The sequence below is a fragment of the Lygodium microphyllum genome, chromosome 27, assembly GCF_053477565.2.
Source record: "Lygodium microphyllum isolate KBCC chromosome 27, Lygodium_microphyllum_v1.1.10, whole genome shotgun sequence".
In the NCBI taxonomy this organism is placed as follows: Eukaryota; Viridiplantae; Streptophyta; class Polypodiopsida; order Schizaeales; family Lygodiaceae; genus Lygodium; species Lygodium microphyllum.
The window spans coordinates 97,734,954-97,757,869 of NC_141161.1; the positions used below are offsets into that span (position 1 = coordinate 97,734,954).

At 39.5% G+C, this 22,916-nt stretch overlaps 2 protein-coding genes across 5 annotated transcripts in view; both read left to right on the plus strand.

Moving 5' to 3' along the window:
* LOC148012641 (AP-1 complex subunit gamma-2-like) overlaps positions 1-588 on the plus strand; it is a 235,857-nt gene extending 235,269 nt beyond the window's left edge. For all 4 annotated transcript variants that reach the window (XM_087668808.1, XM_087668809.1, XM_087668810.1 and 1 more), the window contains 2 exons: positions 170-274; positions 358-588. In XM_087668808.1, coding sequence (XP_087524934.1) covers positions 170-274; positions 358-453 — 201 coding nt within the window. In that variant the 3' untranslated portion in view covers positions 454-588. The remainder of the gene's footprint in view (positions 1-169; positions 275-357) is intronic.
* Positions 589-20,058: 19,470 nt separating this feature from the next.
* On the plus strand, positions 20,059-22,467 carry LOC148012642 (class V chitinase-like). The gene is made up of 2 exons (XM_087669112.1): positions 20,059-21,412; positions 21,653-22,467. Exons 1-2 carry the CDS (start codon positions 20,074-20,076, stop codon positions 21,796-21,798), a joined length of 1,485 nt encoding a protein of 494 aa, XP_087525238.1. The 5' UTR covers positions 20,059-20,073; the 3' UTR covers positions 21,799-22,467.
* The last annotated feature ends 449 nt before the right edge of the window (positions 22,468-22,916 follow it).

Sequence of the window (22,916 nt, forward strand, 5' to 3'; positions counted from 1 at the left end):
GATTTAGGGCTCTTTGCAAACATTCAATTCAACTAGGTTAATGGAAATCTCACAAAACAAGGATCATTATTGCTCTCACTATGTTTTGGTTACTAAATGATAGCCTAACAACACAAGGATCGTTATTAGTAAAACTACGTTTGGTTAATGTGTGAATGTTTTGTTTCAGTTTATGCAGTTGAGGTTGGAGCCTGCAAGCAATAACGTTCTTCCTCCAAATGCAAGTGGGACAATAACTCAGAATCTCACTGTTATCAATTCCCTACATGGCCAGGTATATATAGTCTTTTAGCATAGACTTTCACTTCCAGTGACAAGAATTTCATTAAACTTTATCCTACACTTTTATTGTTACAGAGACCATTAATGATGCGCATAAGAATCACTTACAAGGTGAATGGACAAGAGATCATCGAGCAGGCTCAAATTGAAAATTTTCCTTTAGGCCTATAATTAACTGATAAAATGGATAAATTGTCATCCATTCCAATGGGTGCTACTTTATTGTTATATAAATTCATTGATTATCTAAAAGGTTTAAATTTGATATTTTGAGTATGTCGATTTATCTAACAATCTCAAGCATGTTACCTTAGAATTTTAATATACTCTCTAACTATAGTGAGTACATGTCTCATCAAGTCTTTCCTTTCAAGGTTATTGTGAAGTTTTTCTTTATTGTTGCACATCTCACCATGTTTTTTCTTTGTGTGTGTGTGTGCACGCGCACATGCACGTGCGCACTTGTACTTGCATATTTTTGTAATTAATACAAATACCTATTGAGAGAGTGTGTATGTGTGTGCGTGCACTCTACATCTACTAACAACAAAATGATCGATTAGGTCAAAATAGTGAATACATTTGACTGGTAGCACACAAAACTATTGCCATTGCCTCTTGTATGAGCGACTTGTCCCCTTCCAAGTTATACTATCTGAGAGAGAGAGAGAGAGAGAGAGAGAGAGAGAGAGAGAGAGAGAGAGAGAGAGAGAGAGAGAGAGAGAGAGAGAGAGAGAGAGAGAGAGAGAGAGAGAGAGAGAGAGAGAGAGAGAGAGAGAGAGAGGGAGAGGGAGAGGGAGAGGGAGAGGGAGAGGGAGAGGGAGAGGGAGAGGGAGAGGGAGAGAGAGAGAGAGAGAGTGTGTGTGTGTGACCAACATCTACTAAGGTAAAGGTGCCAATAGAGTATCATCTAATAATCCTTCATTATAAATTTCTTTTCCAAGTGAGTCTCATAAATAGTTTTTAATGGTCAAAGTGTTTATACCATATAGAGCTCAAAGCAAAAACATTAGGGCATTTTGGTATTTTTATGAAGTAGCCCTAGTTATAAATGAAGGATTCATAGAAAAGCTCATTTATAATTTAACAAATATTACATCATAACACTAAGCAACTTAAAAAGCTGCATCTTCTTTCCAAAAGTGTCACTCAATTGGGGTTGGGTGAAGTTTTAAGAGCCAAGATTGGACTGACAAGGGAAGAGAGAGAGAGAGAGAGAGAGAGAGAGAGAGAGAGAGAGAGAGAGAGAGAGAGAGAGAGAGAGAGAGAGAGAGAGAGAGAGAGAGAGAGAGAGAGAGAGGCTTTTCTCTGAATGCGATGACATCTGACTTTCTATTCTAATATGGTTACGTTATACATCAAGATATGGCCATTGGGTGTTCTTGGAATACACCCAATGGCCTCCAAGTTTGGTACATGGCTTAGGCGGTTTGATTTGGGATGTCCCTTTCTTTTGGGTAGCCAATCCCTTTCCTTTAGGTAGCTAGTCTCATGAGCAGTGCCTTGGGCACGTACCACACCTCCCCCCAGCCCACGAGCTATCCTTCCTAATGATTCTTCAATTCCTTTTTTCTTCTTTTGATATGTCCTACAATACATCATCATTAGTATGTTGAAAATTTTATTTTAATCTAGTGGCATGTGCAGTCTTTTTGTGTTTTTGTCTACTTTTTTTGTTGCATATGTATTTCTCCTTATTTAGGCTAAGCCATGTCAAGGTTTTTTCGAATTGCTAATCTCATTAGTGGTTGTTTTTGTTGTAGTTCTAAGTACTAATCTACTAGATCTTTATGCTTCTTGGGTATTTCTAATAGTGGTATATTTGGGAGCAAAGTTGGTTCTCATCCGTATAGAGCCTGAAATGGGCTTATTTAAGTGGATGCTTGTATTGAGCATCTATATGCATAAGTTACATATGGGAGTATTTGATCCCAATTTTGTTGTAGATGATCCACATACATTGAGATCATTTGTTTGATTGATGCAAATGTTTTTTTTATTCCTGAGCATTTACAAATCATTTTAATTATTTCAAAATTGAATTATTATCCTTAATCAACTATTATTGTTATTGTGCAAGAATGTTTAATTATCACTTCTTCTAATGACAATTGTATTATTGGATTAATTGTTGTGTTATACAATGCTTTCACTTCACACCATCCTATCGAGTATTCTATTAATACTATTATGTATTTATTTCCTTTATACATTACTGGTAGTGGACCAATGATGTCCCAAGCTACTAGTTCAAATGGACTTATTATTTTTATAGATTTAAGAAGTCCTATTGGTTTGCCTACTTGTGTTTTAAATTTTTTTGACATTTTCTACAATTCTTTAAAAAGTTACTTATAGAATGATAAATTTTTGGCCAATAATACTTTTTCCTTATAAATTCTAAGAATTTGTGAAATCTCAAGTGTCTGAATACAGGATGGGTATAAAAATGATTTATGTACGTATTTTGTAAGGACTTGGGGATAACTATCTTATCTCCCTATTTTTTGTGTATATAATATAACACATTATTTTGGATATAATATGTTTTTTGTATGTGAGGATTATTGCTTTTAATTTCAGTGATCTTTTGTATGTCAAGGTCTTGTTATTGGAGTCTTGCTATTACTTGTACATTTTAGGTAGATAATCTGCTGTTGTGTTTTGGATGTATGGGATTCTAGGAAGGGTATCCGCTATATCGTTTTAGTTTCCTTACAATATTTTAAGCTATAATCTTGGATTGTTAAGATTCGTCTTAATAGGTGGCTAGTGGGTGAGGTTTTTTCATTAAGGATATGAGTGGTTGATGGTTTGTATCAATGGTTAACTTTGAGCCATGTGCGTACAAATGTAATTTTTGTAAAGACCATACAACTGCACTAAGCTTCTTTTCAATTATGGAGTAATTAGATTTTATTTTGGTAAGAGAACAATTAATGAAACAAATTGGTCTCCATTTATTAAGGTTATCTGGTAGTAACACCATCCTTGATACCAACATTAGATGTGTCAATTGTTGACAAAAAGTTTTTCAATATTAGGGTAATTCGACACTATTGCTTCATAAATTAAAATTTTTGATTGTTCAAAATATTTTTACAAGATATAGACCATATAAGTTTTTGTTTCTTTTTCAACAACTTATATAATGAGTTTGATATTTCTACTAGTTTAGATAAGAAAAGATTTGAGAAATTCATCGTTCCAAGAAAACATTGTAGTTGTTTAACATTTTTACGTTCTAGAAATGCTTTTACTGTGGCTATCTTTTTTGGGTCATTTTGAATTCCTCCATTAAATATTATGAAACCTAAAAACTTTAATTTTGTTTTACCCCAAGTACATTTTTAAAGTTCTAATTTAATAGTAAATCTGTCTAATGCTTTTGTTACTTTTAAATGTTTTTTCCACATTTAAATATAAATACAAATACCATTTAGGTAAACAACTAACACTTTCAAAGAGCATTACTGTAATGTCCCTATTACTTAGTTTATTTTTAAAAACAATGTGCGTATACATTCCAAAAATTGGTTTATGTTGAAAACAAAATGGTAAAGATTGCACATTTTTAAAACTAGCTCTAACTATGAAGATAATCTATTAGGCATTATATGCGAGTTCATGGAAGGAAGGCTTCGGAAACCCTCCCAAGATAAGGTTATTAAAACTATGTTTGTAGTATAGAATAACAAAAAGAACTAGACTAGTGGATAGTCACTTGGTAGTTAAGTGCACTCGGGTGACAACACTGGTGAGATGGGTGACCTCCTGAGAAGCTTTTCCTACAAGCTAGTAGGAGCTTCTCGTACGCAGCCAACGGTGCCAACGAAGCCTTTGTAGCCCGTTGCCAAGTATGCCAAGGTCTATGCTACATTCCAAAAACGAAGCCCCTCTCTGACATCATCGATGATGTCATCGAAAATGCTAAAAGCAAGTGTTCTCTCTTTTATCCCCTCCCCCCCCCCCCCTCCCGAGTGCTATATAAACAAGAATAGAGTGTCACGTCAGAAAAACAACTCATACAGAAGTATCTCTGTTGTTGATGTGACAAAGCTCTGCTGTAATCAACCGAGCCTCTCCCTCTTCACACCTACACGAAGCACTGCTCAAATCCATCAAGCTTCTTCCATGGCTCCTAAGAGACATCAAGATGCTGAGCGAGATCATGCTCGGGAACTCCGCAACGCTAGGAAGTAGTCGCTGCTGAAGCGCAAGCAGAAGTTACCCCCGAATCCATTCAACCCGAAGGATCAGTTATTCCACAACAAACCGAGGTTGCAGTCATAAACCGTAATCACAATGGATGGCCGAACGGAGATAATGAGGTTTAGTACACAAGAAAATGATTACTTTTAAGCTATTAACTCTACAACTTCCTAATTTTTCTATTTTATATTATTGATTTTTTTCATCTTACGATAAAATGAGGGCTAAGTTAGTAATGTTAGAAAAGCCCATAGGATAAGTTTGTTACTACATAGATTACGATTAGTTAGAACATACTTAAACTTACAAAAACATGTTACTATTATCAATTGCTTTTTAGGAAAGAACATGGGGATTAATGAGAGGGATAGATTCTATGCATCGCATACATTGACAAGTATGTTAAAAATATTTAATGGTTATGTCTCCTTTTGGATCTGTGCATGATGAATTATCTCTTATGATTCCGATAACAGGTGGACAAGTTGTGGATTGTGGTGGTTCAGGACATTGGGGTCCCCAACCCAATACTCCCTAACACTCTACGGAGTGTTGAAAAACTCACATGTAGGTGGGGGTCCTATGCTCCCAAGGGAGGTAGTTTTTTTTGGTTTTTTTTATCACTCGAGCACTTAAGAGGGCAAAGGGCTGAGTGATAAGTACCCCTGTTATGTGGAAGTTTCTCGAGGCTTAAGGAAGCTTAGAGGGACTCTAAGCTAGTAAATTCCATGTTGACCGCGAACAAAGTGCGATCACATATAGCCCAATCCTATGAGATTCGAAGGTCCTATCCTAGGCTGGACAATGTATTTCTGTGGAAAGACGGTTTTGTACCACTCTATGGAGTGATGGTTCTGCTTGTTATTATGAAATAAAGTATTTAAATTCGAATTGTTTGTTATGTGCTAAAGATTGAGTTTAATGAACCCAGTGGAAGAAATCATCACAGCTCTTTGTATGGGTCCTTGTGGATGAATTGGCCTTCTATTTTGTAGCAATGCCATGCAGTGCCTTGGAAGCTCCAAGAGGAAAAGCTATAGATATCCCCAGTCCTCATATTCCATGACATGGCAAAGGGGTCCAAAGCCCTCATAGAAGAGACTATGATACCTTCCTCATATGTCATTGTAGATGTATTGTTCCTTTTTCTCAAGCTCTCTACCACAGAGCTACCATATCCTATCCTCTGCTCTAGAATATTTATCCATCTACCAATCTCTATCCCTAGCTAATGGTAGGAGGGGCACATCTATTCAATACCAAACCCACATACTATGGGAGAGGTATCTATCCATATACTATGGTTGGATAATAAATCTATCCTCAGAGAGGTGTAGGAAGTGCCCCTAGTAAGACTCCATCTTTGGTCCTAAAGAGAGAGGTGGCTAGATCCAAGTCCTCTCTATCTCAACTCTTAGTACATCAGCCCTAATCAGTAAATTCAGCTCAAATCGACTAAGGGAGATCATAGGAAAATCCAAGCTATAGTCAATGGGTGAGAGCTGCCAACCCATGTAAGCCCATCCAAGTTTCCATTTGTGAGTATCAATATTCCTTCTCATCCACCTCTACGCGCTATCTAGAGGAAGTCAATGCTCATCTAGGAAGTCAATACTAACTTAGGGTATTTGTGGCAAGGGAGCTCCCATATCCTATCTAAAAGAAGTCACTACTTTAAAGAATGCCTCCACAAGTATAGATGTTGCATGTAACTTTGTGATGATGATAGGGAGTGGGGTGGAGGGCTTACTCCTACTCAGGTGTGATATCATCATCATTAATGGCCTCTCTATGAGGTCCCAACCACCATTTTAGACTCACCAAGCCACCATTTTAGACTCACCAAAGGGATTGAAGCATCACTCAAATGCAGTATATACCTTTTGTAAAGATAGAGATCTCTCTTGGAAAACCAAAGTCATGGTATATTCAACACTTTGTAGCATGAATGACATGACCTATGTATTACTTTACATTTGGGGGGATGTAATGGAGCATGTGAGTAAGAGTCACTTTCTCTAACTCAAGATTTTCACTGAGGGGGGAAATTGAGACCCGATTAGCACGAGGATATGCTACCCTAGGGTCTCTTGAGAGCAACTGTGTCCACATACAATTTCAGAACCTTGCACCAAACTATTGTTTTTCAACACTCTGGTCACATCTATCACTATACTCAATCACCTCATCTATGTATAGTCCAAATAGTGTGGGTGAAAGCATGCATCCTTGTTTTACTCCTATGGTTTTGTTGATCCTCTTAGACATCCATCTAGGTATGTGCATACGGCCTATCACTCTCCCATATAAGGCATAAATAGCCCACTGCATATCCTCTAGCACTCCCGTCTCTTACAATCTCTACATGAAACATGCTTAGGGTAGCGTGTTGAATGCTTTACGAAAATCCACAAAGAAACAATAAATCCTCTTGTGAGATCATGCGATAATGTTGCTTGGATGTCACACCAAAGATCAAAACCAACGTATGCATAATCATGCATTGGAATATTTGATAATGCAACACCCACTTTACAACAATATGTGCCAATACTTAGAACATCTAATAGTAGATTGTATGAAGTTCAAAATGCATAAAACACAAACCAAACAAAGTAAATTCCAAATAACTCCACATCACCATAGCTCTAGAAACTAATAGCTATAAAAGGTTTGGATTCTCATAAGCTATTACTACATAGATAAACTTCGAATATGGTGAAATTGGTAGACATGCATCTAATGTATTTTTACAAGATCTTAGGCATTTTGGTGCTAGGAAAACCTAATCTGGGATGTCTCTAACAATTTCATATCTTGGCCAAAGATTTACATTTGTCAAATGGCCTAGATGTGCGCATTTTGAAAAGGTTTGAGGTTGTAATCACATAAAAACATATGCTTTAGGGGCTGATGGCTAGATACATGGCAGTTGAATCATAATGTGAAATCATAAAAGGCATGCTACACATGAAAAGTGGATTCTGTATGATACATACTTTACATAAGTATTTACTAATAACCCTTAATCATATCAAAAGGGGAAACCATTCTTTACTAAAAATGGATAAGATCATTATCCAAAACCATTCTTTACTGAAAATGGATAAGATCATTATCCAGCTCACCAAGTGATTTCTCTATAAATCAATAATTATTTGTACATAGCATAATACATGCAAAGCAAAAAAATTAGTAGCTTACACAACATAACCTAGGCACATGCAAAGTAGCAATATGGAAGTTCACCTCTAGGTTTTGTTGTGTACTTGGCTTCATCACCAAATAGGAGTGAGGTTTTCTCCGATTGCTCCATATAGCAGTTATCCTTGCTTGCCCAAGTGTTTGGGGTCTGCTTCTCCTCTACCACAAACAAGGTGTCTTTTTTATGCTAGAGGAGATTTCATCCCCTCCTTACCCTTCATCTTTGGGAGCTTTTTTGGATTGGATTTGACAACTCCCTTCCTTGGTGGAGTCCTCATAGCAACATGAAAACTAGGTGCAAAGCACCAAGAAGAGAACTTGCAGGTATAGCAACAGGGCCTAATAGTTGCATTGAGAAGTTAATGGTTGGAGGACGTGAGTTTTATCTAGCACAGGGAACCTACACATGACTATTGTGCACAATATTTGGAAGATGTTCATGCGGTATATTAGGCAATACCTTTGCAAAAATCTTACACATGTTGCTCATCAAGGAAATAGGTTTCCAACCTTTGAGGAGAAGGCAAAGGTACATTTCAACTTAATAATGCCCTCTTTTAACAAAGTAGGAACATTTTGTAAAAAACCTTTTCATGAAGCCATCCCAACCTACATTTTCATCCTTAAGTAAATGTTCCACAATGTCAATCACCTCATCCTCACATATTTTTACATCTAAACTTATAGCTATATCAAGCGAGACTCCAACTTGATCAAATTTTATTCTTGAATATGTAACTACAATCCAAGTAGATGCATAAAATATTCCCTACACATTTACAAAATAGCTTGGGCATCTATGAGCATTTGATGGATAGAATTTTGCAACCTTACTATATTCTCACTTACAAAAAAGGTATGAAAGACAATAAAACTTATGAGTCTAAGAACTATTATCCTACAAGCCCTCTAACAATTGTTATCATGCAATTTTTCAACCTTACTACATTCTCCCTTTCAAAAGAGGTATGCAAACCATGATAAACTTATGAGTTTTATCTTACAAGCTCTCTAACAAGGAAACAATCTTAGCATATTCATAAGATTGTAGCTAAAAGTCTTTAATGAGTTCTAGCAATGGCATAGATAGTGAAACCAAGAGATGATCATTTGGAGAATCAATCAAAAGTGAATGCACCAATGCCAATGGGAGTTTCTCAATAGCATCCAATTTTAGTTTAAGAAGTTAAGCATGATGGATTATGTATTTTTTGGCTACTCTTTGTGTATTAAAAACCAAGAGGTCAGAGGAGGCAATCCCCTTGAGTTGAAGACCAAGTGAAAAAGAATCCAAAAGTTGTCTCATCTCTCCTTTGACTATATCATGTTGACGAAAAGACGAGTTGAAGAGCAATGGTAACTTTTCCAAGTTACACTCATAAAGATGAAATGGATATCTAAACATTACAAATTCTAGTGAAAAATGATCAAAAATCACATATTTCTATAGAACCTTAATCTATGATACCTTTGGTATAAGAAAGAGTCATCATGCACAACACACAGGCAATCCAACCAACTCCAACTTCCCAAGTTCCCAAGTATGGACTAGAGTGGAAGTTATAACCATGAGCTAGTAGACACAACCAAGACCTAGATCCTGCTTCAAAATGAACTAGTGATGCAAATCCATTCTAATCATGACTTTCAAGCACATCCACAATTCCATGTCTCAAAATGGAAGGAGAGGGATCCACACATGTTAAAATCTCCCATCAGCAAACTCAATCTACCAAGTAGAAAACATGATTGTAACTACCACCATAATTCACGATAGTGAGGAATATCATTCGGTTCATAGATACCAACCACCCATAAAATCTCACCCTTGTATGTAATTATCTACCAAATACATCCTTTTTAATCAAAACAGGCAAAAGTTTCTTATCATCAACACATCAAAATGTTGCATTGCTGGAACTCCCATATGAAACAACTTGAAACCATGATAGTGGATTATCCACAAGAGGAGTAATGGCCAACAAATTCTCCCCATTTCAATTAAAACCTCAAAGGATACATGCATGTGGAATCAATATGTAACCAATTAGGATGCTTCCTTTGCTGTGTCCCAATGCATGCACACTCAATTGCTCTTTATAATACATGAATACTTGGGGGACTAAAACTTTTCCAATCGCAACCATGGCATGTCAAGAGTAGCCAATACACAATTGGGTGGCCTTCAACCTCCACCCAAGTGTGACATTCTTGCCTCATTTTTGTGCTCATTGTGATCTACAAAGTTCTTGCAAAGGCATTGGCAAAGATGATCAAAGTTATCTTGACCAAAATTTCACGCATGTGTAACTATAGTTTTGTGCATGGAAGATGAATTCATGATGTGGTGAGATGAACCTAGCTGGCTTAACCAAGTATTATGCAAATCTCAAATGCAAAACTAGTTTCTTATTAATATGTATTTCAAAAAATCTTATGATCAAATTGTATGACCCTTTTCATTGAAGATCTTGTCATGGTTTGGTTTTGGAACGGCTTTTTACGATCTAATTTTAAATCTCTTTGTGAATGCAATAATTGGTATGTGTCTCCAATAATGGGTATATATCAAGGGAATTCTCACTAAAAAGATCAATTAGACAAGGTTGTCCCATAGCCCCATTACTTTTTGCACTGGTTATTAAACCCCTACTAAAGAACTTGGAGTTAATAGCTAAGGACAATGCTGTCAAACCTTTAAGTCTCCCAAAAGGAGGTAAAGTCATCACACAAATGTTTGTGGACAACTCCAATGTGGTAGAGTACTGTAGTAGTAGAAGAACAATTTGTGAGGGCCTTTCTCATTGTTTAGAGATTGCTTATGAGAACTTTGCAAAAGTCTCAAGCTCGAACATCAGCATTTCCAAAATGGATTTGATCTATTCAGGTTGGATTATGGAGTGGTTGATCAAGATTGGGTTTATTGGTTTGGGTGTGACCTTTCGATGCCTTGGTTATCTCATGGGCATTATTTGGGGAAAATATTAAAAGATGCCTCTTTAATGACTCAAAAATCTTGAGAGAAAGCAATCGTGAATAATCATCCAAAGGGACTTGATTGATATAGCAATAATCAATCCTTTGGGCTTTAGGCACTGGGGATGGGTAGGTAGGCTCAATCGCAACCCCATGCTTAATGTACTTCTTTGGTGCATTGTGGTTAGAAAGTTGCCACCCAAAGAGAGGTTGTCCAAGTTCATGGCAATTGACCTTTGGTGATGTTTCTACCTGATAAAGGAAAAGGGTGTGCCATGTGGTCCATCTCTTTTAGGGTAGCATTAAAGTGCAGCCATTATGGAATAAGGCTAGCAAGAGATTAAAAAGAAGGGGTTTTCACAATAGGCCATGCATGAAGCAACCTAGAATTCTACGTGACAAATGTGAAATGAATGAGGAATCTAAGAAACGGAGAAGAAACTATGGGATTGGGGGATTTTGCTAAAGCACATTTGGGAATGAGGAATGTTGTTAGAGTGCGGAGATTCAAGGGAGCCAAGGGAGTTCTCACATACAACTAAGCAAAGGGAATTCTCACACACAACTACTCAGAGGTGATGTAAGATATTCAAGTTTGCATGTCAAGAGAGCTATTTAATCCTTTTTGGTTTTCCTTTTCTGAACCATGCTTTCCCTCGTGGAGATGTAAATATCTTACTCTATTAATTATACAAGATTGCCATTTCACACATTTGTGAAAAAGAAAAAGGTATCGTGCCATGTGAGATATTTGCATGTTTTGATGTAAACAAGTGATGAATAATATGAGAATATTTTGTGGCCTTAGGTAAATTCTTTAATAGTTTTATGAATTGGATTTGCATGTGTCCCCTTTTCAGCCGATCTTTCTATCTTGTATATACAACCATGTGACACTACAACAAAAAGGCCTCATAGACGCACATTTAGACGCGATTTTTGAATATAGAGAAATTCTTACGGGCGCATCTATCCGCCCGTCTATTTGCGCGTCTACCATTTCACGTCTATAATCGCATGTATCAACAAATTTACACGCACAAATAGACGCGCAATAGACGCACATATACACGCGCATATAGACACGCTGGTAGACGCGCTTTTACAAGCACTAGTAGACGCGAACGGAAAACAAAAAATGTCCTTTTAAAAAAAAGATATTTAATTTCTTTTTTAAATTTGAATTATGAAGCGCGTATAGTCTGCATTATAGATGTGCGTATAAACACGAATTATCTGCAATTTAGACGCGCGGATAGACGCGCAAAACAGAACTGCAAAAAAAAACCATGCTTTCTGGTTTTTTTTTTTTCCCCTCCCATACATCACATGCTTTCTGGTTTTTTTTTCCCCCCTCCCATACATCAGATTATGCATTTGGGAAAAAGACAATATATCTTACAAGCACGAGAATTGAAAATAAAAGTCCATGTATTCATTATATATCAAAAGCATTTACAAGGAAAGTTTAAGTGCTTGCGACCTAAAGCGTGGCCGCAAGCAGTAGGCTCAAAGAGATATCATATATATACAAGAAAAGAAGGTCTCATGAGGAGGTATGGTGCTCCTCTACGAATCTAAAGAGGAAACATCTTCGCTAGTACCACCATGGCTACTAGCGTCGCCATCCCCCTCCTCGCTATGCTCCACATCCAGGTTCGCCTACACACACAAAAGATCAGGATTGCTTACATAGACAAGGTGGAGAAAAAGTTATAATTAGCTATACTTTTAATAGGAAAGTAAGAAAAACATACCTCCTCTGGCTGTCGAATCCTCATGGCCCGGTTGTATTGGTCCTCAGTGATGAGACCCTCCTCATAGAAGTGAAGCCATGTCACTGTGCAGTTATGGCCTCGATGGTAACCTACCTCTCTAGGAGTAGGTGTCCTACCAACGATGGTAGTTTGCAAAACATTTAGATATATACAAACAATTATGAGTCACAATATATTAGAATAAAATATATAAAGAATTGAAAGAAATATAAATTTAAAAAAACTAGAAATAAAAATATACTTACAAACTCTACCTCCCACGACTCTCTGCCGCCCGATCCGTAATGCGACGATCCCATTGTTTCCATTTGGATCCGTTGCGCCTCTGCGTGCTGGCGACTCTTCACTTTCTCTGCTGCTTTCTTCTTGGCTTTCTTCCACTCTATGCAGTGGCACATAGGTGGTTGGCTACAGGCTCCACGCCCCTCCTCCAGCCTCCGCAGTGAGTCCGTGGCCCGTGTCATGAGGTGGGATCTTTTGTTGTGAAGCATATCCCTCACTTTTGTACGTCCCCAATCATCCGAGAATCGCTGACCCTCAGGATTTGGATACCTCCTATGGAGAGCTCTCAACACCTCCTGCCACAAGCCGCTTTTCTGATTTTTGAAGGCAATGAAACAATCTTTATACATCGCATGTACGACGCTCCTCATGTACGCCATTACATCCCTTCCCTCATCATCATGAAAGATGCCACAGCATCTGTAACTCTATAGTATCGGCGTACAACCTCCTCTACGTGATCTACTGGTGAGGGTGATCGCTCGCCACCTCCTAGGCAACCCCCACACAAGCCTCGTCCTCCCCCTCGACTCTCCCTCCTCCCTCTCTGTCGACTACCCTCTGCCTCGCTGGACGCACGAGCTTCTGCAGATGCACGTGCTTCTGCAGATGCACATGCTTCTGCAGATGCTTGTGCTTAAGCCGATGCACATGGAGCACGTGGAGTACCTGCATATGGAGTACCTGCATGTGGAGTACCTACATGTGGAGTCTGGGATATAGTGCTAGGCAAAGATGTCAGAGGCGTCCCAGACATGACACTGAACACCTCGTCCGCTGTGGGAGAGCGGCCAAGGTGTCTAGTCATCTCTCCCATGAAGTCTTCCCTACTAGGAAAACCTCCAAAAAATGCATTGACCCCCCTACCAAAGGAGGCCAATGTATCATTCATGCAATCCACATCTGGGTCATTGCTAGATGAACCAAGATACGACATCTACAAAAAAAACACAGGAAAAATACAAATTTATTTGCATACAAAAAATCATATATTACCTACATTTTCAAAGAGCTTTCTTTAGACATTGAGCATAAAACTTAAGTACTAATGCTTCTCATAAACAAGAAAACTGATAAACACAAATATGGGATTGGTCACATTCATCATTGCAAAAATATATTGTTTACTATCAGAACTGGGAGACCTGGCGCGTGTATCCCCACATCTAAATTGCAGGTTAGACGTGCCCTCAGACGTGCTCCAGAGTGAACCTTCCGTTCAGCGCGTCTATCTGCGCATCTAAGATGCAGCACAGACGCGCTGTCAGACGCACATTCCAGGTCAATGCACGTGTATAATCGCGTCTAGACTGCAGGTCAACCTTCTGTGTAGCGCATGTATCATCACGTGTACACTGCAGAGCACACGCACTAGCACACGCGCACTAAGACGCACCCTCAGACGCTATGAGAGGAAATATTTTTCGCGTCAATATCTGCGTCTACACTGAGATATAGACGAGCTATCAGACGTGCTCGATCGACTGATTTTAGGCCGACGACTGCCATTGATGATTTACAAAATGCAATATATAATGGAATCACAAATCCTAAATACACAGACAGAGCAGAGAGAGAAAGAGAGAAACAAAGAGAGAGAGAGAGAGAGACTCACCTTGGGTGTTTGGTGTGGCGGGTGGTGGCGCTTCTTCTTTCTTCTTCTTCCTCTCCTTGGTAAGTTACCCTCCCTTGATGCTTGCTGCTTCTTCTTATTCTCCTCTCTCTTGTTCTCTCTTTCTTCCTCTCCTTGGCTTTCCTTTTTCCCTTCTTGTGTGTTTGAAATGAAAGAAGAGGTGAGTCATGAGGAGGTGAGGCATGAAGAGACTGCATGTCGGCTAAACTCAAGCTTCAGAACTGCAAAAAACGCAGGAAAGGAAAGGCGCAATTTGAAAAGAAATGATTTAAGTATGGTTTGAATTTTGACATGTGCGTCTATTTTTGCGTGTATATGCGCGTCTATTGTTCAGATAGACGTGAGTATAAACGTGAACATAGACGCGAAAATAAACGCCAATATAGATGCATAGGTAAACGCGGATATAGATGCGCATTTAGGCTTTATCATAATTTTTTGTTTTTAAGATAAGTTTTGATAGTGAATTCTTATCATAAGTTTTAATGTATTTATGATGATTTTTGTGTATTTAAAATTGAGATCTTATGTAAACATATGAATGACAAATATTTTGATGTTGTCATGAATTAGGTTTAATCATGTCGACGTCGTCATCACCTAGTGCGGTGCAAGCTGATGAGTCAATGAGCACATCCTCAAGTGAGGATAAAACATTGCGTCTTCATAATCGAGATGCATGGCTACGACGAAAAATTAAATGCATGTGTGATCGTTATCGAGGGTGTATTTTTCGAGCACGTTGAATTGCAATGTCACACCTCAGCTTGTATGGAGAATGGGACCGAGAAAAATCACCGGTATTCATTGTTTTTTTTTACCACTAAGATTGCATGTCTATGTTACGGGAATTATATATCAACGCACATGAAACTCTCTTTTGTGGTTGAGCAGGATGCGGTGCCACATCCTCAGATGCTCCCTCCCGGGCATCGAGAGGCTGCAAAACATCGACGCGAGGAGGCAGCGTCTTCAAGAAGAGTAGAGACTGGCAACCATGATAGTAGCCCTCATGAAATGCCCCATCAAGTCGTAGAGGATGAGATTTTGGATAACATGGTACACCATCTATTTTCGCAATCGGTTCAAGGAGAAGGTCACTCTATGAAGACAGATGATCCACTATATGTAGCATCATCTACTCCGTTGTATGAAGGTTGTACGTACTCCGTTCTTCGTGCGTCCCTCGAGATACTTAACTTGCAAACAATTTATGGATGGAGTAATGTCAGTTTGGATGCGTTATTGAAGTAGGTATCAATTGAGTTTGGCTTATGAATCATAATATTAATTGTTCTATTTTGAAATCAGACAGAAATATATGTTGGTGGTTTTTTAACTCACTTTTAAAAATATATGTAGGTTATTATCACAAATGCTTCCAAAAGGAAACAAATTGCCAACTAAGAGAGAGCAAGCAAGGCATTACTTGACATCTCTGGGAGGCCTCGATTATGTCAAGATCCATGCATGTGTCAATGATTGTGTCTTATTTCATGGGATTCATGAGTTCGCACGAGAGTGTCTTGTTTGTGGCAAATCAAGATACGAAGTGGAGATGAAGTCAATGGATGTGCCTCGTAAGGTTTTGTGACATTTTTTGATTGTTCCACGTATAAAACTTATGTTCAAGTGTAAGTCTATTGGAAAGATCATGTCATGGCATGCTAGTCATCGTTCAAGTGATGGAAAATGGAGGATCCCTGCAGACACACTGGCATGGCAACATATAGATAATTTGTGGCCCGTTTTCAAAGAAAAGCCAAGAAATTTGAGATTTGGTTTAGGTATGGATGGAATCAATCCATTTGCCATCAAAAACACATCATACAGTGTATGGCCAGTGGTACTGGTGAGCTATTATATTCCTCCATCCATGGCAATTAAAAAGGAACATGTAATGTTGTCCCTTCTGATTCCTGGAAAGCACAAGGTAAAAAACATGGACATTTACTTAGAGCCTTTGATTGAAGAGTTAAAAATGTTATGGGAAGGTATTGAGGTGCAAGATACAAGTGCATCTGCATCCTCTAGAGATTTCACATTGAAGGCCATGTTGTTGTGGACCATGTACGACTTTCCAGGATACGGAGAGTGTTCAGGTACATATATATAACTCTATATTTGAAATTCAAGACTTGAATCAATTGCATTTTATTAATTCACTTATTTTGTCAGGTTTAACCACGTCAGGATATCATGCATGTCCTATTTGCGGTCCCTCTCTAGTTTCCTCTAGGCAGGCACGTTTAAAGAAGGTTATCTACGACAATCATCATTGATTTCTTCCTATTGACCATCCCAAATATGTTCTCCCTACTAATGGAATGACTCCACAATCTCTAACCATTCGAGATTGGAAGGAGAGATGGATTAATGCCGATAGCCACCCTCCACTCGGCATGAGTCAGTAAGAAGTGCATTTCTCTCGATTGACTTTAAAGTATTTAGCATGATGAATTCTTTACATAATATATTGTTTGTTTGTTAGGTTCTCTATATTTTTTTGTCTTCCGTACTGGACTGAATTTAAGATCAATCACCTGTTGGACCCCATGCACATATTCAAAAATGTTGTATCTACATTATGGGATCACTTGATAGGGGCTCGTGATTCAGTTAATGTAAGGGAGGATTTACGTAACATTGGTCTCATGAGACGAGCCTGGCCACGCATTGGACCTAGAGGAAAGATTGAGCTACCCCATACACCTTAGATGTTGTCAAAGAACGAGGAAAAAATCGTGAAGGAACAAATATATAGCTTTCGAACACCCACAGGATGTATGAGATGTCTCAAGGGAGCCTTCATAAAGAAAAAGAAAAGAGATGTGGAGTAACTATCTGGTTTGAATTTCCACGATTGGCACAAAATGATTCAAGTAAGGGTATCTCTAACCATGAATATAGTAATTCGTAGAGTAACTATGTGTAAACTTTGGGGTATGATGACTTTTTCCTCAACTAATCATTTGATCTATGAATATTATTTACATTCAATTCGTACTTTCTACTAGCATATCCCATTGTGTATCCAAAGATGTATGTGATATCATTTACAAGATGGGAGAGCTTGTGAGGTGTGTATACATTGTATTTTTTCATTATATATCTTTGAATTTCTACACAAAAATAAACAAGCACATCATACATCTTGACAGATACGTGAGCTCGAAGGAAATTGATCCAAACACATTGCAAGATGCTCGAGTATTATCTGTTGAGGTGGTTTGTTTGGTGGAGGAAATGTTTCCTCGATCCATTTTAACTACTCAATTACATTTACTCGTACATTTGATTGATGAGATCGCACTTTGTGGAGCAGTGCATGTAAGGTGGATGTTTTTTATTGAGCGCTTCATGAAAACCTTGAAAGATTTTGTGAGGCAAAAAGCACGGCCTGGGGGAAGCATGGCTGAGGGTTGGTTAGTGTAATCATCCCTTGTTTATATCTCTGAATATCTTGCTGAAGTGGATCCCTCTCAACCACGACTATGGAAAGATGATGAAGACTTGAGGATGACCTCTATAGTACCTCAAGGAAAAGGAATGAGTAAAGTGCTAACAAAAGAAGAACTTCGTAAGTTAAATAGTTTTTGTGTGCTCAATAGTGATGTAATGAGCAAATGGGTGACACTATATAATGAAGCAAGGGCAAGAAGAAAAAGCAAAAGACAAGAATTTCGCACTAGATATGGACGTAATGTCTCATTTTCAGATCATCTAAATGCGCTCCCACATCATATTAATATAGATTGGTTACATGAGAAAATGGAGAGAATGGAAAAAGAGGAGGAAATTAATATATCTCAAAAACAGTGGGAATACGCACGAGGTTGCTTATCAAAGGTGAGACATACTATCAATTAATTTGTTTCTATAAGTTTTATTTTATATAAATAATTGACATGTTTGATCTTTTATCTTTTACTACTAGTGCACATTATTCAATGCACTTTGCTGTGAGGGTAAAAATCTTCGAACTCAACGTATAGATGAAAAGAGAAATACCCAAGATTGTGGTGTCCTTGCTCACTTCGAGGATGCCAATGGTACCATGAAAGGTTATTGTGGCTTGATCTAAGATATTCTGAAGCTTGACTTCAGACGATTCTTTATATATGTACTGGATGTGAAGTGGTTTAAAGAAGTGATAACAAATGGTGAGCATTGCACAATCAGACGTCATCCAAGTGGTTTTGTAATCATTGACTCTACAAAATTTCACCAAAACAAAAATGACACATTAGTACTACCTCAACAATGCGAGCAGGTATATATGCAAAGGCTAATTTTTTTATATGTATACATGTGATACATATACACAATATAATAAGTACTTAAGTTTTTTGCTTTTGTTTTTCAAATACAGGTTGTGTATCATCCAATGGTAAACAATAACCGATGGTGGTATGTCATCCCTATATCTAATCGTTCAAAACCAATATATGGTAATATTACCGACATGGAGATAGCAGATGACAATCCAATAATTAATTATGATGTACTTGATGACACCATAATGGATGATATGCGTGATATAGTACAAGATGAACCTCGCGAGGATATTCAAGGAAACGCAGAAGAAGACAATAATGTGATTGTCGATGATATTGATGAAGTTATTGAGCAATATAGCAACACATATGATAGTGGGATAGACTTATTTGTCTCGTTACCTCTTGGTAACATAGACCTAGAAGTAGATAGTTTAGCAAGGGCTGATCTCATTGAAGATGAGATGGATCATTCACTGTAACATACTTAATTTGCTTATTGATTCAATGTGTATTCCTAATTCTATGGTTTTTATCATACGCACACGTGCATACTCAAGAATCAATAGTCAATTTTAAAGCTAAATTGAATTTTCCATAATAAAAAGGAAGTATCTTTTATCATCTTCAAGTACGTAGAGAAATTATGAGATACATATTGCAATGCTTGCTACTAATTGTAAGGTTTCTGTCGCTTGCTGCTAATTACTTATATCAGGCTTGTCAACTGGAGGAACTATCATTCATTAGAGAGCAATGAAAAAGTAATTATTAACTCTATTTTTTAAATTCAATGATTCAATGTGTATTCTTAATTCTAAGGTTTTTATCATGCGCACACGTGCATGCTCAAGAATCAATTTCAGGTGGTTAAATAATTATTAACTTTGGTGAATTGCTAATTTTAGGTGGTTAAATAATTGTGCGTCTGCTAGCTCGTCTATATTAGCGTCTATTTGCGCGGATATATAGACGCAAAATTCGCATCTATTTACACGCACGTTTACACGTACTTATAGACGCTCTGATAGACGTGGGCGCGTCTAACATGCGCGTCTATGCCTCGTTTCTGTTGTAGTGTGAGGTTCTTATGTTGGTCAATGTGAGAGAATTGTATATATCTATAAGTCGTTTTGGAAGGCATATATAACTATCGTTCGAGATTTCCAACATGGTTGGGAGGTAATCTATTTGTTACCATTCATTTCGGGGTAATATATTTCAAAACCTTTCCATGGAAGGGTAAAAGTGTTGCAGCCTGGCCTGGACTCTAAAGGTTGTCGATGGATGCCTTGATGACCAAGAAATGTGAATATCTGCTGATTGCAAGCGATGAGTGGGAAGACGTGTGGAGCAAGAAAGCGGATGGGATAAGGCAAAGGACTGCGTATGGCTGTTCGGGTGCGCAGGCATCATCAGCTACTCAGCCATGGCGGCTTCTTCTTCTTCTTCTTCTTCTTCTTCTTCTTCGTCGGCTCACGTAAGAACTGTTAATTCTTCTGGCTCTCACGTGAGAGCTGCGTTCTACCACGCGGCATCACGCTTCCCGTGCGAGGAGATGGATCTCTCTCTCTTCACGCACCTGATTTATCTGCCGTCTCCCGCCTCGCTTCGATTGGTCGATGGAGGGAGAAGCAGCAGCAGCAGCCGGGGGTACTTCAAGCTGAGGGGCGACGTCGACCAGCGGCTGATTGAGGGCTTCTGCAGTTCCGTCAGGACGTCGAGGTCCGGGCACGTCCCCACCTGCGTGCTGGCGATAGACTACGAGAGGCGGCCGGCCTTCATCGACGCCAGTATATGCCTCGCCAGAGAGCACGGCTTCGCCGGTGTCCACCTCTGCGTGGACCGCCCCGACGCGGACTTCCTGGCTTCCTGCCACTTGTGGCGCCGGGCCGCACGTGCGGGCGGCGGAGGAGGCCCAGGCCCCGCCCTCTCCCTCTCCGCGTCCCTCTTCCTGCCCCCCGCCTCCCCCTTACCTGAGCTAGACACGTGTCTGGACTGGATTTGCCTCCGGGGCTACCACCTCGGGGTGCAGACCTGCCTCGACGTCCGGTCCGGAGACCTGCTCTACAGCCACGAGCTGGGGCCCGTCACCTTCTCGCACTCCGCCCTGCGCCAGGCGCCGCCACCTCCCGCGGCCACGTCAGTGCGCCAGGTCAGCACTCGCGGGGCCCACCGCCCCCACCTCAGCGCACCCACTGACCCGCGCCGCCAGCTGACCGTTGACTCCGGCCTCCAGCTCAGCGTTGACTCCCGCCTCCAGGCCTGCCTCCGCGCGGGCATCCCTCCCTCGCTCATCGTCCTGGGCATCCCCCTCCACGGCTTCTCCTTCCGCCTGGCCCACCGCAGCTCCGCCCGCGGCATGCACGCGCGCACCGCCGCCACGTGTCGAGCCACCATGGAGCCCGTCCCGAACCCGGCTTGCGTGACACGTGTCGTACGGCACCGCCTCCCCGCGCCTGACCTCGCGGACCCCGCCGGGCGCCTCCTGCCGGGCCTCGGACCGGATACGTGGCAGCATATGAAACGCGCCTTTGACCTAGTCTCGTACAGGGAGATCGCGCGTCTCATCAGCGAGAAGAATGCCAAGAATACACATGATGAGACCACGGCCTCTGCATACTGCCACGTAGGCGAGACGTGGTTCGGCTACGATGACAAGTGGAGCATAACCAGGAAGGTTGATTACCTCAGAGTTATGAAGCTAGGAGGCTATGCTTTGGATGGCTTGCACGAGGATACCTCTTCGTGGGAGCTCTCGAAGACAGGTACCATACATTACCCGTTTCAAAAATATTCCACACTGCCAGTGGGGTTGTAGCTAAAGTGGTTTGAGCATGTGGGTGAGTGACTACATGGGTTTGTGAGTTTAAACCTTGGGTGCACCTTTGAGGCATCTTTCAAATTTCATGCCTCTCTCTCTCTCTCTCTCTCACCCCATTTCTCTCATTATTCATATGCGCTCACCACTCCACTCACATGTTTTTGTTCTTCTTGTGTTGCCTCAGCTATGAATTCATTCAACACGATTGAGGACCAAAGCTCACAAGCAACCATGGCACAAGACAAAAGACGGAGCCTCAAAGGAAGAAATAAAGAGAATTCACGCCTCAATAAAGAGCTTGTTCAATTCGGAATGGATGAGGTTAAATAAGAAAATTTCCTAAAGAAGGATTTGAAGTCAATGATTATAATGACTTTTGAAATGATTGTTACCCCTCACCATAATTCTAACATTTGCAACATAGAATTTCTTCCAAAAATTTATAAAGAATCTCGCGCATCTTAGAAAAATGCAAGTATGTAATCTTCTAAGGTGGCCAAAATCTATACCACTAAGCACTCGATGATATGCTTCAAACATTGATGTTACTTGCTCGTGAAGAATAACTCTACCCATTCTTAAGTAGTAACACAAGTCATCAAATGCAAAGTGAATTTCGATATATTGCATGGGTCATAAAAATCACATGCTAGCGTGCAATATACACCTCATGTATAATGCTCCAACCAAACATCTAATTGGGACTTTTAATGAAAAGCCCATGAAGCTTATAGGCTATCCTAGTTTGAGACCAACATGCTTGAGGAGCCCACTACTTAGAAAGCTTATATGTGTAGTATGGGTACCAAAAATTGTATTTCAAAGTGTCTTTATAAACCACTCTCCATAGAGTTAAAGAAGTGCCAAATATTTAATCCTTTGGCAAGGAAAAGAAAGGTGGTATATAGCATTGCTACCTGACATGTTAGGTCACAAAGAATTGCAACATTTATGCTATGTAATATGGGTGTGGTACAAAGTACATTTTGAAAGGGAGTTCCATGTAATCCAATTGAACAATTAAACATAAATTCATGTGCTTGATTAAAGAATGGCTCCAAAGGCATTGTATGCATAAGTGTATATACCCCACACTCTAAGCTTGGAAATCCTCCACAATAAACACTACAAGATATAGGCCTTATACCGTCGTTAAAAGCGACAAAAATATAAATAACAAAATTTGCCCCCGTCGTCGCAAAAAGCATCGTTATTGGCAACGCCATAGAATAGTTGGTATTAGCGTCGTTATCAGCGTCACTATTTGCATCGGTATCTGATACCAACGCAAATAACGATGATTTGCAACGCTAATAACGATGCATGCAGGTAATTTTGCGGCACTAATAGCGACGATAACAAAGAAAAAAAAATTGTGGCAGGGCAATGTGCAATGCTTGTGTAAAGAAAAACAAAGTGTACTTAAATCATAACACTGATACATGAAA

Bases quoted from the DNA above. Each gene is read 5' to 3' on its own strand.
- LOC148012642 (XM_087669112.1), top strand. From the start codon at position 20,074: ATGGCGGCTTCTTCTTCTTCTTCTTCTTCTTCTTCTTCTTCGTCGGCT. The intron at 21,413-21,652 runs GTACCATACATT...GTGTTGCCTCAG, and splicing joins GTGGGAGCTCTCGAAGACAG to CTATGAATTCATTCAACACG.